The 19,619-nt window shown below is 35.1% G+C and overlaps 1 protein-coding gene across 1 annotated transcript; it reads left to right on the top strand.

Annotated features, from left to right (window-relative positions):
* Positions 1-17,374: 17,374 nt before the first annotated feature.
* LOC102592257 (kirola-like) lies at positions 17,375-18,503 on the top strand. Its single transcript, XM_006355227.2, has 2 exons — positions 17,375-17,586; positions 18,160-18,503. The coding sequence occupies exons 1-2, from the start codon at positions 17,400-17,402 to the stop codon at positions 18,411-18,413; spliced, it is 441 nt and encodes a 146-aa protein (XP_006355289.1). The 5' UTR covers positions 17,375-17,399; the 3' UTR covers positions 18,414-18,503.
* The last annotated feature ends 1,116 nt before the right edge of the window (positions 18,504-19,619 follow it).

Below are 19,619 nucleotides of genomic sequence, written 5' to 3' on the forward strand. Positions count from 1 at the left end.
ATTATCTCGTTTGCTAATTTTGTTTTTTGTTCTTTTTCTCTTTGTTTAATTTCATACATTTCTTTTAATATTGCTAGTTCTTTTTCTAGTTCTATTATTTTAGTATTTTTTACTTCTTCTAATTGTTGTACTTCCTTTTTTGCTTGTTGCTTTATTTTCTCAATTTCCGTTTTTGTATCTATTTTTTCATTTTCTTTTGTTATTCTTATCATAGCAGTTAAACTATCTTCTAGTTTTACCGTTTCTTTTTCTAACATTAAACTTAGATTATCACCTATTTTCTTATATCTTCTTCCTATATTAGAAAATATTATCTTTATTTTTAATCCGTCATAGTTTTCATATGTTTTTTCATCTATTGCATATTCTTCTTTATTCATTTATGAGTTGTGTTGTAGGGTATATTATAAGCTTTCTATTTGTATTTGTAGATATAAAATAGTTTTCCTTTGTGCTATTATAGATTTTTTACAAATTCCTGCAAATATTTTATTATTAAGTCTATTTTGCCTATGTCTCAATTCTTGTCTTTTTGCTATAATTATTTCGTTAAGTTTTTGTCTATATTCTTCATTCTCGTTATTCATTGTTTATTTAAATATTGAATATATTTTATATTTCTATTTTTAGATATATTATCTATTAGTTGATCTAATTTGTCGTTATCAGTTTTTTGTGTATATTGAGTTTTTTTATATTCCGGATATAATTTGTTTAATTTTCTTCTTACTTTTTTTAACTTTCTACTAGTATGCTTCTTCCTTTGTTTCTTATTATCCATAGCTCTGATACCATTTTTCGTATGAACAAGAATGATTTATGACCTATGGATGATTTTGAGAGAAGTATCAAGGAATAGTGAAAGGTTTTCTCACATATGAATGAAATCATGATATAGATGCTTAGAAAGGTAAGTGTCTAATATGAAAGATAATGAAATTGTGGTTTTGAAAGGAGTTATTCTATAATGACTTATGATTGGATTGACAGTCTTAGATGTTACCTTTCCAAGTATTTTAATCTGACTATGATTATGTCTTTTCCATATTGATTTACTTAGCACTGAGAGGACTTAGAGATAGAGTCTCTCCCATTAATAGAGGTGGAGTCTCAAGTCATAATCTTCTTGTCCCAAACTATGTGCCTCCATAGGATTGTCTTAAATGACCTAAGCTAGTGGATCCACTTTAGAGGAAAATGAATGTGACAGAGTTCTACCTTGGAAAGTAGATTCTCCTTTTCGGTGTGAGGTTCATACTGGATTCCATGTTATAACTTACATGATATTATTTTTGGTTAATGGTAAATATTCCCCAAATGAACTATGTTGTCTTCAAAGGTTTTATAAAAGCTTATCAAATGGTTTGAAGTATGCATTGACCTCGTATATGATTTATAAATTCATAATGGCTTTTAACACATTTTACTTGGTCTTGCATATCATGTTTAAGTTCATCATGCTATCATGCTTTACATTTTTATGTATTTCCTTATACTTAGCACATTCACCGTACTAATGCATAGTTATGCCTATATTGTCTCAAAAGGCAAGGTCCGACGTTCCTCCTCTCGGGCGTGCTTAAATTAGGTTTGATCAATTTTATCACTTGGATCGGTGAGTCCTCATGGTTCTAGGGAAAATCCATATATACTTTCATTGCTTTCATGATCTTTCAGTTATAGAATTGAATGTGGTGTATAGGTTACGTCCCAACCACTCTTGATGTTTAGAAAGGCATTGTCAGACATAGGTTGATTTTTGCACTCATATTCAAGTTCCTTTTATGATACTAGACTTATGATACCTATTCTCTCTCTTGTTGTATTTATTTACGTCACGCTTATGTCAAGTGGTTTGTTTAGGGTCTCTCGGAATCCTATTCACGATGTCACGCCTAGGGGTTATTTTAAATTGTGACAGATCTCCAACACACTTTTTCAACAAAGAGACATGAAATATAGGATGTACTGATGCTACGTAGGTAGGTAACTCTAATTTATAAGCAGCCTTGCCAATACGCCTCGAAATATGATATGGGCCTATACATTGGAGACTAAGTTTCTCTTTCTTTCCGAATCTCATCACCCATTTCATGAGTGAGATTTTCAACTAAACACAATCATCAAAATCAAATTCAAGCTATCTTCTTCTAACATTGTCATAAGACTTTTGTTGATTTTGAGCTATTTTCAACCTTTCTCGAATAAGTCAAACCTTCTCCATTGCCTCATGCACTACGTCAGGCCCTATCAAAGTAACCTGACCAACTTCAAACCAACCAATAGGGGACCTACACCTACTACCATAGAGAGCCTCAAATGGAGCCATTTGGAAACTTAAGTGATAACTAATATTATAGGCAAACTCGATCAAAGGCAAATGATCATCCCATTTACCCTTGAAGTCAATCACACAATATCTTAACATATATTCCAATGTCTGAATAATACACTTACCTTGTGCATTGGTCTAAGGATGAAAAGTCATGCTAAGCTTCACTTGAGTACTAAGACCTTTCTGAAAGGACCTCAAAAATTGAGATGTAAACTCAGTATCACGATCGGAGATAATAGACAAAGGTACCATGTGCAACCTTACCATTTCCCTAATATAAAGCTTGGCATAATCTTGGGTGCAGGTGAAGTCTTCATGGGAAGAAAATGAGTCGACTTCGTCATTCGGTCCACAATAACCCAAATCGAGTCAAACTGACAACGACTATGAGGCAAACCCGTAATGAAGTCCATATTCAAATATTCCCACTTTCAAGTATGAATTCTAATGTATTGAGCCAAACCAGTGGGTTTCAAATGATCAACTTCCATTTCTTAACAATTAAGTTATTTTGCCACAAATTCCGCAATATCCATCTTCATCGCATTCCACCAATAGACCTCCCACAAATTGTAGTACATATAGGTGGCTTCTAGGTGAATAGAATATTGGGAACTTAAAGCTTCCTTCAAAATATGATCCCTAAACTTATCAACATTCAGAACACATAATCGACCTTGGTATCGATGGACACTATCTCCCCCTTGGAAGAAAGCCTCAATGGCTTTTTCAGACACTAACTTCTTCAAATCAATCATAACCGGATCAAGATCTTGTTAAACCTTCACATATGAAACAAGAGATGATTCCAAACCATTTTGAACGACCATGCCACCCTCATTAGAATCAACCAAGCGAACACCCAATTTTTCTAACCTATGAACATCACAAACTAACTCTTTCTTACCATCATCAACATGAGTAACACTACCCATCGATAGTTGAGTAAGAACATCCGCAACTATATTCTCTTTACCAGATGATAAAGGGAAGTCATGTTGTAATCTTTCAATAACTCAAGTAATCTCCTTTGAAAAATATTCAAGTCATTTAGAGTGAACATGTATATCAAGCTCTTATAGTTGGTAAGCACATCCACGTGAACACCATATAGGTAATGTCTCCAAATCTTCAAAGCAAAATCCACCACTGCTAACTCAATGTCGTGGTTCAGATAATTCTTTTCATGCACCTTAAATTACCTTGAAGCATAAGTGATGAATTTCCTATGTTGCGTCGATAGACAACCAATACCAATTCGAGACGTATCGCAATAAACAACAAAACCATCTGATCCCTCTACTAATGTCAAAATAGGGGCTGAAGTGAGTGTATCCTTCAACTCTTGGAAAATTTTCTCACAAGCTTCGTACAATGGAAATTTCACCTTCTTTTGAGTCAACTTCATCAAAAGTGAAATAGTAGACAAAAATCCTTCCATTAAACTTCTATAGTAACCGGTCAAGCCCAAGAAACTCCAAATATCCAAAGCGGACAAAGTTCTAGGCCAATTCTTAACTGCCTCGGTCTTCTTAATGTCAACTTGAATACTTTCACCAGAGATAATATAGCCAAGGAAACCAGTGGGACCTCAACCAAAACTCACAATGCTAAACTTAGCATACATTCTAATTACTACTATCTATGAAGCCTCTACTATATTAGATGAATGTTGGGACAAGAACCATGACATTCTAATAAAAAAATCTAAAATATAAACTCGATGTGAAACCTTCGGAAAGCAAGGAGGCTGACCAACTCTAGCTGGAACACGACTGGATCAACGGAGCATTGGTTGATGATTGTGATTTCCTTTATTTGCATCATGAAAGATGCAGGCCAAATGGTGTCAGTATATGGAATTTACAAGCATGCAGAAGGAACTCTAAAGCATAGACATATAAGCTTGAACCAGAAGGAAAGGAACATACTTACCTCATCTCATCTCATGTCAACCCAACCTCAAATCAATATGATATAAAAACAATGATAGAGATGCAATATAAAGAAAGCTTTTAAAATAGTAGATAACAACTCAATGTATTTAGAAATACAATAATAACTCAGTTTTTATGTAAAGATACAAAATAACTTAATTTGGGAGATTCTTTATCGACAACTATCACTATGAGCTATGTGATGATACAACATCTCTTCCACACTGCCAAAACTGTCATATACCTTGCCAAAGTATAAGACATCCTCAACTAAGTGGATCAACTAAACTATGCTTAAAATGTAATAAGGAAACATCTAAAAAGTATGTCCCTTTCTATCCACGTTGGCTACATGGTTTATGAGCACTTTGAGGTGTTTGAACTCGTCCCCATATCAGTGCTCAATACTTGTACCAAAATATACTCAGCTCATATGTTTAAAAACATATCCTCATCCTCAAACTTTGAGATTATTACTCAAAAGCTTTCTCTTAAAAGAGATAGTACTCAAAACTTCTCATAACATTCCTCCTCATTTTAAATGTACAAACATCTACTCTTGGGAATACTTAATTCCCAAATATTCATTTTGAAAAATGAAATTGAACTATCCTCATCCTCATACTTAAGTACTCAAGTCTTAATACAAGTTTTAAAAGATTGCAAAAGACTTCTCAAAATGACTAGAAAGAACTCTCAAGACTTTATTCTTAACTCTACCTTGAATTTGAATTATGAATTCAAGGGTTATTTTTCATCTTATGAAGGATCTCTTGATGTTTAGATGTAGTTTAGAGTAGTTAGAATCAATTGACCTGCCCCCTGCCCAGAAAACCCAACGAATTTTACCTCCTCGATTCTTGGCTCTTATTCGCCTAAATCAATCGATTTCTTCCAAACTCTCTTAGATTCGTTTATCCAACTTAATTCTATGAAAATCTTGTCGAAAATTCTCAAGAACAATACTCAATAACAAGATCCTTGCCTCACGAACTCAACCAAACATCATGATTCAAGAACGAACAACAACACCTCAAGAATTTTCATCAAGAACTTAAATCATTCAACCTCAAGAATGAAATTACGGATGGAATTCATATGATTGGCAAGTGGGGGAATGAACCCAATACTATGAAAACTTATTTTAATTTGGTGACACAAATCCTCGATTCGCATGAAATCTTGGCAAACACTTGAACTTCTCCTCTTTTCCTCTTCGCCAAACCCTAAGTGTATTTTAGAATTGTGAAAATCGAACCAAATCCGTTTAGACCCCTTAATATTGCCAAAAATGTTCAAAGCTAATGAGGTAAGGAAATGGCCAAAATACCTATCATTAATTTGGGTAGCTTTCCTTAATTGGACATGTTGGACTCAAACGAGCATATCTCCCTTATCCGAACTCGGATTTTAGCAAACTCGTAGGCGTTGGAAAGAAGATTTAAAGATCTATCATTTGCTACCTTATGGGCTACCTAACCCATCATGTACTGAAAGTTATAGTTGTTTGAAGTTGACTCAAAACTCACAACTTAAGCATAACTTGTCGAATTCTCAAATTAGCTATTTCCAAATTGTTTCTTGCTAAAATTAGTTCTTTCCAAGACCTAGATGTTACACCCAATCACTTAATAAAATAGTGATTGTGAATTGATTTTAATCCCTTTTTTAGAATGATTTTCACCATTGAGTTCCTAAAGCCTTGAACATCATTTTCAAGTATTAAATTTTGGATTCAAAACTTCTTTTTGAAATTGGGTTTTAAGTTGATTGGCCCATTTTTCAAAGAAATTGATGTGGATATCGTTGTTTCTGGAAATATATTATGAATACTTCATTGTATATAGATTATGTTGCTTCAGAATTGATTTGGAAGGTGAAGACTCAACACTTTGAGTGATTAATTGATTGGTTTAAAGTAAGTGATCTTTAAGCTTTGTAATCTAGTAGAATTGTATACTTCTCTTCATTTTATGTGTGTTGAGGATTAATTGGGCATATTAAAGGGTTATGTTCCTCCACTTGATTAATATTAATAGACAAAGAATGGGTAAATGAAAAGGCTTCGTGATGACAACGATAATTTCTATATTGCCTTGTTGTGACCATATTTGATTGATTTTATGAAATGCATTGATGCTTGAATATGGAGTTGAATCACATTACTTGTTGTCTCTTCCTGTGGTTTGATATTTCTTGTGTACATTTTTTATTGAGCACCATGATGATTATTGATGCCGAGGTATTTTCTAGAAAGTGCTTGTGATGTCGAGTTCATTTTAGGCAAGTGCATTATATATAAAGCCGATGAGAAATGGTTACAACTAATAATTTGATATAAAGTCGATGGGAAATGGTTTTGACTAGTGCTTTGATACAAAATCGATGGGAAATAGTTCCGTCTAGCGATATGACATGAAAATGATAGGAAATGGTTCTGGCGAGAGTGGATTCTCATGTCTTGATGCATTTTGATGATTCTAATTGACTTACTGGTTAATTGTGATTGATGTATTTGACACTTGTGATTTAAGTACGTCATACGTTTTGGTTGTTGTCTTGTGACTTTGGACAGTGAATATTGAGCCTTGTGAACTGTTTATTGTAGAACTGTTAGATTGGGTTGATTTCTGTGCATGTTGTAGTTTGAAGAGGTCCGGTTGGGATGGATAAAAGTATTCAATTTCTAGCTAGGTTGTCTTGTTTGTTAGGTTGCTTTCTGGGTACCATGTGGTTGGTACTCAGTCCTTGCTTCTACACTTATTTAGGTTTTGAGCCCAGACCTGTATGATCTCCTCATCCTTCTTCTAATTTTAAGGCTATTCAAGGATTTTGAGAGGTAGTTGCTGGTCATCCCAGTGGGCCCTCTGGTTCCTTTAATTTAAGCTTTGCTCTAGTTGAGAAACAAAGACAATGAGACTTGTATTTATCTTTCGAATTCTTTTTTGTTACATTAGTGGTTTGTACACATAACAACCAGGTTTTGGGGGGTTAATAGAAAGAATTAGTTTTCCGCTTTTATCTTGTTCTTGCTTTATATTTATGCATGTCTTTCATTCTGTTGGGTTGAGGCTGACTTGTCTTGGTGGAAATAGACAAGTGTCATTGTAACACCTCAGAACGTAACTTAGACAAAACAACAGAAAAAAGGTGAACCAGCTAAACTTGGAGGACCACGAGCCCCTCTATGGGTCATGGATCCCCACACGGGCCGTAGGATGGCCCATCAAATTTAGGTATATCCACTAGGGCTCAAGTATTGAACCACGACTCACTTGACGGGCCGTGGTCCCACTGACGAGCTGTGGATGGTCCCGTCGACTAACCTAGCAGACCATCAACCCTAAGGGAAGAACCACATGACCCTTTACATTGTCCGTGAAGTGGACCGTGGATGGGAGTACCAAGAACCAGTAGCACTTTCCAAGAACCATGACCTACTTGATGGGATGTGGTCCCAACGATGGTCCGTGAGTGACCCTCGTGGATGGCCCTCGTCAGCTTTAAGTCATGGTAATTTTGATCTTTTCCCCTATGAATTGGGCACTTAAACTACATCGGTTAATGCCTAAACTACGTCGTTTTATTCATTCTTAGCCTAATAATCTAGTAAGAACCTACCCAAAACACTCATTCTCCAAAAATAACCAAAACTTAGAGCAAAAAGATAAGAAAGAGGCGCCAGTTTTCTAAGAACGACCATAGGGTTTCTTTAAGTTTCAGCCCCGAAATCCAAAGGATTTTTTCATGAATTTCCTCACCAGTTATGTGGGGTTTTAGTAGTGTTTTCCTTTCACCCATTAGGTCCCTAGAATTCAGTTAGTTCTTCATATTCTCATAAACTATTCAGACCTGGGTTTCTAGATTTTCAAGATTTATTGTGATTATGGTTCCCCTGATATAAATAACTTGTTTCTTGATAATTTAGTATAAGTCTATGCATAGAAACTCAGAACCCTAGTATGTGTAAATTTATCCTAGTTCATGAATTATACTTGCTAGGCAAGTCAAACAGAAATTCAAGCTGCAGATTTCGAATGTCATGTTCTTATTATATAAATGTTGCATTCTCAGTTGGCATCTCAGTTTTGATCTATTCAGTATTTAGTGCATTTTAGCTTCATGAACATTCACTTGGGAGTAGACTTAGCACCTAGTTGGACTAGGGTTCAACGTACCTTCAAAGTCCTAAAACTACGTGACAACATAGGTTCAGAAGTCCCCTCTGTTGGGCATCAATTTTTAGTGATCATGACACAGTCATTCCTTTATACCCATGGCAAGGTATATTGGGTCCTCTCAATGAGGTGTATACATCGGACTCCACATTTAGTTCACGTGGTTTATGTCGGTTAATAGTAAGTCCCACAGTCAGACTCTTAGTGCATTGACCAAGTTTTTAAATATTTACTTTAGTAATAAGCTCAACATGTTATCTTCATGATTAGTACTTGGTCATTACATTCATTTAGTTTTTCAGTTATACTTCAGTATCTATATCCTTGCTAAGATTATATCATTACTCAGTTTTGCCTTGTTCAACTTATATATCTATTGTTCCATTTAGTATCTATATATTGCATGCTCAATACATTCCAAGTACTGACACATACTTTGTGCTATATCATTTCATGATGTAGATTCAGGAACTCAGCATCCAAATCACGCTTAGATTGATTCTCGGTTCAACTTCAGCATCTTCTCAGTGGTGAGTCCTCATACTTCGAGGACAATAGACATGCTTTCTATTTTAATTCTTTATATTCGGTTTTCAGTTTTGTTAGAGTTAGCTGGGGGCATGTCCTAACAACTCAACTCATTTCGAGGCTTTTCAGACATAATAGTAGATTAAGCTTGAGTTGTTAAGTGTTGTTTAAGTCTTCACTAAAACTCTCATGTTAGGTTATATTTACAATTAGACTAGTTGGGTTTGTTCCACTCTAGATATATATTGATTCAACTTTCATGTAGTGCATGATTTACTTAGTTATATCTCAGTATGCTGGATATATGCTAGACACATGGTTAACTTGGGGTCTCTCATGATCCGAGGTCGCGTTTATGTTAAGTGGATAGCCTTAGGGCATGTCAGTTATCACATCCATTTTTGGGTCTTGACATTATATAACTATGTTGGGGGCCCATTCTTATAATGTTGTTGATTTTGCATTGGTTATTTCTAGTTTCACTTTTTGAGTGTTACTTTGGGTTTTAACTTGCCTACTAGGTGTTTATAGTGGTCTCCATCTTGATTCGATTTTTTATCGTGTCAGATTAATATTAATTCATTACTAACATTTTTACTAAGTACTTTATAGGAACACAAAGCTTCTTTTTGAGGAAATTACTGTAAGGACATTGGACATTATTTTAAATTTTTGTTTGATAGATATATCTATATTATAGATGATATCCAAATATTAGGTCACCTTTAATATTAATGCTTATATTATTCTTTATGAATATTTTATGTTTATTATAGGTGTAAAATTAATTCTATACCCTACTCTATCGAAAAAAGTTCAACTGAGATCCACCATTGTGGATTCTAAAGTGTGCTAATACCTTCCCCTTGGAATACCTTTGTAACATCCCACTTTAGAAAGAGCTAGATTTAGAAAGAACAAATATGGAATGAGTTAAATTGAGAATTTTTTCCAAGTTAAGCTTAAGTTGTGAATTTTGGATCTACTTCAAATGGCCATAACTTTCTGTACAGGATGATTTAGGTGGCCCATAAGATATCAAACGAAAGGTCTTGGAATCCTCTCTCCAACGCCACTGAGTTTTCTATGTTTGGAGTTCGAATGCGGGAGATACGCCTTTTTGAAGTTAGCATGTCCAATTAAGGAAAGTTAACCAAAAATATGAGGGGTATTTAGGTCTTTTCCTTACCCTTTAATATTTAAGCTTTTTTAGTATTATTTTAGGGTCAAATATGATTTGGATCAATATTAGAAATCCTAAATAACACTTAGGGTTTTGAGAGTAGTTCAAGAAGAGGAAAAGATGAGAAAAGAGGGAAGGTGCAAGGCGTTCATCGAATCTTCTTGCGAATCGAAGATTTTTTCACCAAGGGTTGATCCCTAATTGGTATGTAAGTTCTCATAGTGTTGGGTTCGTTCACCCACACATCTGTCATGCTATTTTAAATGCAAATTTTGTTTTTGAAATTGAAGGATTTGTGTTCTTGATGAGTTTTCTTGAAATTTCATTCTTAATCTTGATTGTTGGGGTTTTGTAGAATTCATGAGATAAATGTTAGTAACTTGAGGGTTATTTGAGTAGATTATCGTGTACTTATGTAGGATATTCGAATCTAAGTGAGTTGGGAAGAAACTATTCGGTTCTAGGCGAATTAGGGTCAGAAAACGAGAAAGAAAATTCATCAGGAAGTTCTGGGAAGGGGCTGGCGTGCCGCGCCAGTAGTGCCAGGAAAAAAGTTCTTTAGTTTAGGGGCTGGTGCCCAGTGCCAGTCAGTGCGCCAGGGTCGCCTGCCCATACCTCTTTTGACGTCGTTTGGCCCATCTGAGTTCTTTTAGAAGATACCTTCACTCCTTTCGGATTCTAATCACTCTAAACTACATCTAAGTTATTTTGTATTCTTAAATACACTAAGTTGTTACTTACTGTTTTAAAAGCTTTTCTTTATATTGCATCTTTATTATTGCTTTACACTAAAATGAGTTGAGGTTGAGTTGAGACGAGGTAAGTTGTTTCTTCAGTTTCAGTTCAAGCTTATGTCATATTTTAGATTTCCTCTTGCATGTTCGTGAATTCCATGTTCTGACGCCATTTGGCTTGTATCTTTCATGATTCAGATACAGGAGATCAGGGTCATGAATATGCGATTCGTTGATACCATTTGCAGTTCCAATTTTGTTTGGTGAGCCTCTTTGCTTCCGGATGATCCCTAAAATATTTCTGTTATGTTATTTCAGGTATGTTAGGATGATTGGGAGTCTTGTACCGACATCTATCTAAGTTAGTAGAGGCTTCATAGATAGACAGTAGTAGTTCATGAGTCTTTTTCATTTCAGTTATTGATGTTAGAGACTTGAATTGCCGTTTTGGCTAATGAATGTTTTATTTCTAAAATATTCCGAGTTTATCTTTTGAGATAGTTGAGTAATGTTAATTTTGAGTTCATTTTCTTTATGAGTAAGTCTTCCTCTAAGTGTTGAGCCAGGCCAAGGGTTCGCTTCGGGACAACAATGGTTCTCGAGTGGCAGTCGTGTCCAGGGTGTAGGCTCGAGGTGTGACAAACTTGGTATAAGAGCCAAGTTCAAGATTCCTAGGGTGTCTATGAAGCCGTGTATGCAGAGTCCTAGTTATTGGTGTTAAGTGCGCCATGTCTATAATTAGAAGGCTGCAACATTTTGGAACTATCTCACTTCTTTCATACACTTTTCGTGCGATAGAGTATAACTCTATAAAGTGTCTTGCTTATTCGTGCTTGCAAGTATGTTTTCAGATCATGCCTCCACAAAGATCTATTCGAGGTCGTCCCACTAGGAGGAATGCTAATCCTCTAGATCAAGGGGTACCCAATGCACCAGAAGTGCAACCCCAATGAGAGGTCACTAATGCTAAGTTTGGGGATGCTATCCAGATGTTGAGTCAAGTGGTGACCAATCAAGCTGGACAACATAGAAGGGTTCTACAGGATGTGGCTGATACATCCACAATCTATGAGTTCTTAAGGAATAATCCTCCAGAATTCACCGGCTCAAGTGTTACTAAGGATCCGAAGAACTTTATGGAAGAGTTACCGAAAGTGTAAGAGGTGATGCATGTTGCTGATGCTGAGCAAGTGGAACTAGCTGCATACCAACTGAATGATGTTGCTAGAGTGTGGAACGACCAATGGAAGAAAGGTAGAGCTGAAGGTGCACCAATTGTAAGTTGGGCTATGTTCGAGGAGGCCTTCTTAGGGCATTTCTTTCCTCGTGAACTAAGAGATGCAAAGGTAAGAGATTTCCACACTCTTAAGAAGGAATACATGAGTATAGCCTGGAGTTGACCCAACTGTCCCATTATGCTCCGGAGATGGTTTTCTGACATGAGGAGCAGGATGAGTGTTTTTGTATCTAGGTTGTCTCGTATGTCAAGTAAGGAGGGAAAGGCAGCTATGCTGATAGAAGATATAGACATATCAAGGTTGATGAAGATAGTCTGAGATGGAGAAGAGTTCTGAAACAAGAAAGCTAAGACTACATGTAATGATTCCGAAACAACAAGGGAGTAATGCTAACCGGGCATCTTTCCATTATAAGCCAAATGGACCTGCTCTATCATCTGCTATTGCACCTGCACCAAGGAATACATGTGAGTTTAAGAATCACAGTTCATAGAATTTTAGAGCTAGGCCTGCATAGTCCCAAGGTAGTGTGGCACAAAGATGCAATGGGACTCATGCATGTGCTATGTGTGGTAGGAACTACCCAGGAGTGTGCCGTGATAGTTCCACTGCTTGCTTCAAGTGTGGTCAGGCAGGTCACTTCCTAAAAGAGTGCCCTAAGAATAGGTAGGGTGGTGGTAATGGGGTAAATAGAGCCCAATCTTCTTTAGTGGTTCCACCAGACAGAGCTGCCCCCATCTCTTTCGATGTCGTTTTGCCCGTCTTAGTTCTTTTAAAGGATGCCTTCACTTCTTTCGGATTCTAATCACTCTAAACTAAATCTAAGCATCGAAAGATCATTCATAACATGAATCATAACCTTGAATTAATAATTCATAATCATGGTAGACTTAAGAGTTAAGTCTTGAGAGTTCTTTTGAGTCTTTTTGAGAAATCTTTTACAACCTTTTAAAACTTGAGTACTTGAGTATGAGGATGAGTAAAGTTAAGTTCATTTTCAAAATGAATATATGAGAACTAAGTATTCCCAATAGTAAATATTTTTACATTTAAAAGAGGAGGAAACTATGATTTCCAAAGGTGTTTAAGAGGAGTTTTGAGTACTATCTCTTTTTAGAATAATCTTTTGAGTAATAATCTCAAAGTTGAGGATGAGGAAATATTTTTAAACATATAAGCTAAGTTATATTTTGGGAGTAGTATTGAGCAACGATATGAGGACGAGTTTAGATAACTCAAAGTCCTCAAAAACTATGTAGCCAACGTGGGTAGAAAGGATCATACTTTTTAGATGATTCCTTATTATTTTTAAGCATAGCTTAGTGGATCCACTTAATTGAGGAGTCCTATCCCCCGCCAAAGTCTAGGAAAGTTCTGGCAGTATGGGCGAGATGTTGTATCATCACATAGCTCATAGTCATGATTGTCGGTTATAGAATCTCCCAAACAGAGTTATTTTGTATTTTTACATACAAACTGAGTTATTTTGTATTTTAAATGCACCAAGTTGCTACTTACTATTTTAAAAGCTTTTCTTTATATTTCATCTTTATTATTGCTTTATATTGAAATGAGTTGAGGTTGAGTTGAGACGAGGTAAGTTATTTCTTCAGTTCCAGTTCAAGCTTATGTCATGATTTAGATTTCCCCTTGCATTCTCGTATATTCCATGTACTGATGCCATTTGTCCTGCATCTCTCATGATGCAGATACAGAAGATCAGGGTCACCAACAGGCGATTCGTTGATACCATTTGCAGTTCCAAATTTGTTTGGGGAGCCTCTATCACCCCTCGAGGCTACCCCCTGGACGCAAACACGGGACCTAGGATCAGGAGTGACCCCAAGCTAACCCTGCTGGCATATCATAAGCATACTTAAAGATAAATTGCAACAACAAACACTATGTGGAAGCTTAATCATAATAAAACTGAAATGATGGGGAATACCCATACTAAGTCTGAATATAAACTCTAGTACTAAAGCTGAATCTAACTATGTTTGACAATAGCCTCTAACTGACTAGAAATGTTGGGACATGCCCCAACTAAATCTAGCAAAACTAAAACTAAAACTAAAATGGAAAGATAATCATGTCGCTAGTCCTCGAAAAATGAGGACTCACCACTGATGTTGCTGAGCTAAAGATTGGGAATCGATCTATGCGTGATCTGACTGCTGGGACCTAAACCTACATCACGAGAAGATGTAGCGCAGAGTATGCCTCAGTACTTGAAAGGTACTGAGCATGTAAGATATAATAAAGTTGAATAATAACATAACTGAACAAGCAATAAAGCAATGATATAATCTGAACATGATAAAGATACTGGAAATACTAAACATGGCTAAACTGAATACAATGACAAAGTTTATAACATGCTGACACTGAATACTGAACTATACTGATAACATGGTCAATGCAGTAGAATCTGACTGAACTGTAAGGGAGCTACTAATAACCGACATAAAACCACATGAGCTAACTGTGGAGTACGATGTATACGCCCTATCTAGAGGACCCAATATACCCTGCTAGAGGTATACAGGCATGCTGGCATGATCCCTAAAATGTAATGCCTAACATAGCGAACTTATCCTACGAGGCACGTAGTTCTGGGACTTTGAGGGTGACTGACCCTAGTCCACTCGGTATTAAGCTTCTCCCAATTGATTAAGTAATTAACACTTTATGACTGAAATGTTGTAATACTGGATAGCTCAAAATACTGACATGCAAACTGAGAACGCAACATTAATATACTGATAATAATGCATTCGAAAACTGAGGCATATTTATATATATAACTGAATTAACTGACCTAGCATGTGTAATTCATAAACTAAAAGAACTACATAGCTAGAGTTTTGAGTTTATGCATGAATTTGGGCAAAAATAATACTACAACATGGTAATATGATTTGAATCATTCTAATAGATAAAACCCAACAATTCTAACATTCAAGAAACCTTAGGTCTAGATAATATTAAGGGGATCAAGATTCTGACTGAAATCTAGGGACCTAATAGGTGAAAGGAACCCATTAGTGAAATCTCACATACCTGATGAAGAATTCCACGAAGAAATCTTTCGATTCAGGATAAAAACGGATGAAAATCTGCTACGTTCTTGACCTCTTTCTCCTCTTACGCACTAATGTTTCTAAGTTTTGATGAATGATTTGACATAGGTAAGTTCTAGTTGTGTTTCTAGGCTAAAACTGACCAAAACTACGTAGTTTAGGGTTTAAACGACGTAGTGTAGGCTGTCTAACGCATAAGGAAAAGACCAAAAGACCCCTGACTTAACTGTTGTCGGGACGGGACCGATGGACCGTGGGTAGACCGACGGTCCGTGCTAGTCAATCGTCGTTTGCGACTGGAAGCTGGGATTTGGGGGTCTGATCCATGGATGCGGGCCACGGCCTGTGGTCTGACCTACGGTCTATGGGTCCGACAGTGGGTCGACCATTAGACAAATATCTTGGGGCTGAGTCTGGGAAGGTTGCAGATGCGAACCACGGACCACCAGCACGGGCCGTGGGTCACCCTACGGTCCGTGGGTTGCACCTGCAATTTCTGGAAATCTGAATTGAGGTCTGTTTTCGGATATAGGGTGTTACAACCTCCTTGTTTCCGAAGGATCCCTCATTTATTTGTGTCATGTTATTTCAGTTTTGTTAGGATGATCGAGGGTCTTGTCCCGACATCCATCTCAGTTAGTAGAGGCTTCATAGATAGACAATAGTATGGGTCTTTTTCATTCAAGTTATTGATGTTTCAGACTTGAGTTGCCGCTTTGGATAGTGAATGTTTTATTTATAAAATATTCCAAGTTTTATCTTTTGTTACAGTTGAGTAAAGTTACTTTTGAGTTCATCTTCTTTATGAGTAAGTCTTCCATTAAGAATTGAGCCAGGCCAAGGGTTCGCTTGGTGCCAGCAATGGTTCTCGAGTGACAGCCGCATCCAGGGTGTAGGCTCGAGGCGTGACAAACTTGAACCCTTACCTAGAATCTAATTGGTTTTGTAGTCAAAATTTGTTTAATATTTAAAAGGTTTTCTAATTTTTCCAAAATTAGGTTGTGACTCTAATTTCTAAATTTATTAAAACCATTACTCTTTTTCTTTTTTTTGTCCCACAAAATAGACATAATGATAGGTAGGATAGAATATAAGATATAATATTTAGGATTTTCGGATATCCAAAAATCCATAGTGCCCGGATCTGTTATATAATTTGAAATTCATAAGTTTTGAAAGTAAAATCCAAAGTCCAATTATAATCCAAAAATTCAAACAAAATATCAAAAAAATTGAATTTAGATTTGGATTTTCGTTTGCCCAAACTATGCTCGCCCACTATATAGGATTAGAGAAAACCCTCAAATCCATTTTTCAACTTTTCGCATGGCTACCTAGAGCTATGTAAGAAATCTACTATTAAAAGTCACAATTTTTAAACTTAGCTTCAATGGTAAATTATTTAGCTAGATAAAATATTGAAGATATATCAAGAGTTAGTATGTATTTTGTGCGGACAACATTCCAACGTAATACTTTGAAGTTTCAATTTATTTATCCTATTTCTATTAGGAACGGGGTTTTAAAAGTAAAAACAAACTTTTATAACTTGTACCTTTAAATTAAAAATATGTTAAATATATAAAATGGAAAGTTGAGATTAAAGAGTTGTTTAAAAGGAAATAAATTTCTTTTTGAAAACTAACTAAAACGGAAAGTAAAACAACAAAATTAAAACAGAGGGAGGAACAATTTTTATGGACTAGACAATTTGTAGTTATGAATATTCATGTAAAATATCTGAAATCAATATATTATGACAGGTCATTAACCAACGGGGGAAAAGGGAAATTTTGTCAAAACACGATTCTAGTATTTTCATATTGTTATCTAAGTTATATATATTTTTGAAGGAGTTTATTTTGTATACCTATGATTTGTTTCGACTGTATGTAATTGTAAAATATTAGGAATATCTGAAACCATTTAAATTAAAATTTTCAAGTTCTAAATGAACATGGAGGAAGGTGAGATATGTATTCTACGTTTTAACTATGTATTTTTCGTGCATAAATATTGTAACCTCAGCTATACAAAATGGACCATATTCTTCAATATTCAGGGGTAAAAATGATACACGAATTTCAACTAGCTACAAAAATCACACACTATATAAAGTTTGTGTGTATCTCGCTAAATTTGTAAACCTTCTCTTGTAAGAAAATCTCACTCACTTCTAAGAAATGAGTTTGAAAGGTAAGTTGATTGCTCAAATAGAGATGAAGTGTGCAGGAGATTTGCTTCATGAGCACTTCAAATCAAATCCACACCAAACATCCACCATGTCTCCTGATAGAGTAACTAACTTCACATTGCATGATGGTCAATTGGGAAAAACTAACTCTGTTATTAGCTGGAAATATATCCTTGGTAAGCCTCTTATATCATTCCATTTTTCAATTGTCTTTGGTAGAAGTGACCGATTAATTAGCTCTCTTTCCCTTTTTTATTTTGTTCTTCTGTAATGTATTCCACATATTTTCATACAAATAAGGCGTAAAAGCAAAAGAAATAGAGAAAGGATATCATGAAAAGTTGGCTTTACAAGTATTCTAAAGGTTGACTTTGGTTCACATCATTTTATATAATTAAAGGCTGGGAGATCAAAAGTGAGAACACCTAATTTTCAATAGATGAAAGAGTATAAAGTATATAATTAATAATTCAAAAGAATTTTAACAGAGACCAAGAGATCATAATCAAACAAAAAAAAATCATTCCTCAAATAGTTACAATATACTAAAAGGACTGAGGAAATATCAATGTTTATTTAGAGTAAAAACCCAAAATTAAAATGCGAAAGAACACAGAGCATTTTTTTTATTATATCGTTATTTTAAAATTAAAATATATTTCAATGGTTGTTTTATTACATTAACTTAAGTGAGTATATATAGTGTCATAGTCATGTATGAACTTAAATTGTGTCCTTAATATGATCAGGGGGGAAAGAGCGGCATGCCAAACAGGTCTTTCACATAGATGATGCAGAAAAATCAATCACCTACCATTTTATTGAAGGACATATGAATGAATTATACAACTCAATGAAACTTACATTAACCGTAAAGGAAAACTGGCTTACTTGGACTATTATGTATGAGAAATTGAATGAAAATATTCCGGAGCCCCTTGACTTTATGGAGTTCATTATTGGCCTCACCAAGGACATTGCGACTCACCATGTCGGAAAATAGATCTCAGTCCCCATTCCCAATAGCAAGATGATGTATTATTACTATCCTAAATCCTTACGAATAAATAAGACTATTTGTGTGATAAATGTTTCACAAGTATGATGATGTATTATGTATTTCATAAATCTCTTTATGAATAAATAAAACTATTTGGTGTGATATATGTTGCATGATGTGTACGTAAGTTTGCTCATTGTTAATAATATATATTTGAGTTTTTTGCAGAAAGTGTAATCCCCATTGTCATGATATGTCATGCTCTGAAGTATTCATAATTAATCTTATAAAATAATCAAACACCTAATATTGAATATGAAAAAACTATGAAATTATAAAAATATCTCAACCATACCTACTGATGTCACTATACTTTAAATTAGTTATATTATATCGGACTCGGCTCACCTCTAATAGAAGAAGAATGTAGTTTGTCTCATAATGATATAAAGGTCAATAATTATCTGATTAAGATAACCTCTTAAATCATGGTAAAGATAACCGAACCTTTCTGGCTTACTATCAATTTCTCAAGATAGAAAAGGGAACCGAGAATGCCATTGAAAATTTTCAGCTAATCCCACATACCTGGAAAAACTTGTTAACTGAGCTAGAATTTTCTTTTGCTGGGAAAATGATTTTCTTACCATGGATGATATAATGTCTCAACTAGACCTTATGATATTATTAAGTAAACTAGTAAGACTTTTTGTACATTATTCTGGATATTTTTCTTAGTTGGGTTCACTTCATGATACCTAAATTTTCCTTCAATTCGATCCTTGAAATTAGAATCTGTTATTGACTCATCACACGCATTATTCCCCCAATATGCTATGCAATTCGTTATTCAAGTTCTATTTAATAATCGATTTGCTAAAATTTAATATTACATTTTTTTTTTGCTTTAAGATTATTGATTATTTATCTTATTTATACTCTTTCTATTTTAGATTTATGGAGATTGGATCTAGTGAGTCTCAAAGTGGATGTAATCAAACACGTAGTATGCAGGATCATTGAATTTGTTTCACTAGTCAAAAAGTGTAAAATCACAAACAAAGCCGAGCTACACCATATAAAGCCATAGCCTAAAATCGTACTTATTACAACTGTTCGGTTTTCAAAGAATAAATCTTCACAAGAATCTTCAAATGTAATTTACAAGAATTGAAGAAGGAAGAAGGACACATCTTTTCATTTTTTTCT

This window comes from Solanum tuberosum, unplaced genomic scaffold (genome assembly GCF_000226075.1).
Source record: "Solanum tuberosum cultivar DM 1-3 516 R44 unplaced genomic scaffold, SolTub_3.0 scf00194, whole genome shotgun sequence".
Classification (NCBI taxonomy): domain Eukaryota; kingdom Viridiplantae; phylum Streptophyta; class Magnoliopsida; order Solanales; family Solanaceae; genus Solanum; species Solanum tuberosum.

Bases quoted from the DNA above. Each gene is read 5' to 3' on its own strand.
- LOC102592257 (XM_006355227.2), top strand. From the start codon at position 17,400: ATGAGTTTGAAAGGTAAGTTGATTGCTCAAATAGAGATGAAGTGTGCA. The intron at 17,587-18,159 runs GTAAGCCTCTTA...TAATATGATCAG, and splicing joins TAGCTGGAAATATATCCTTG to GGGGGAAAGAGCGGCATGCC.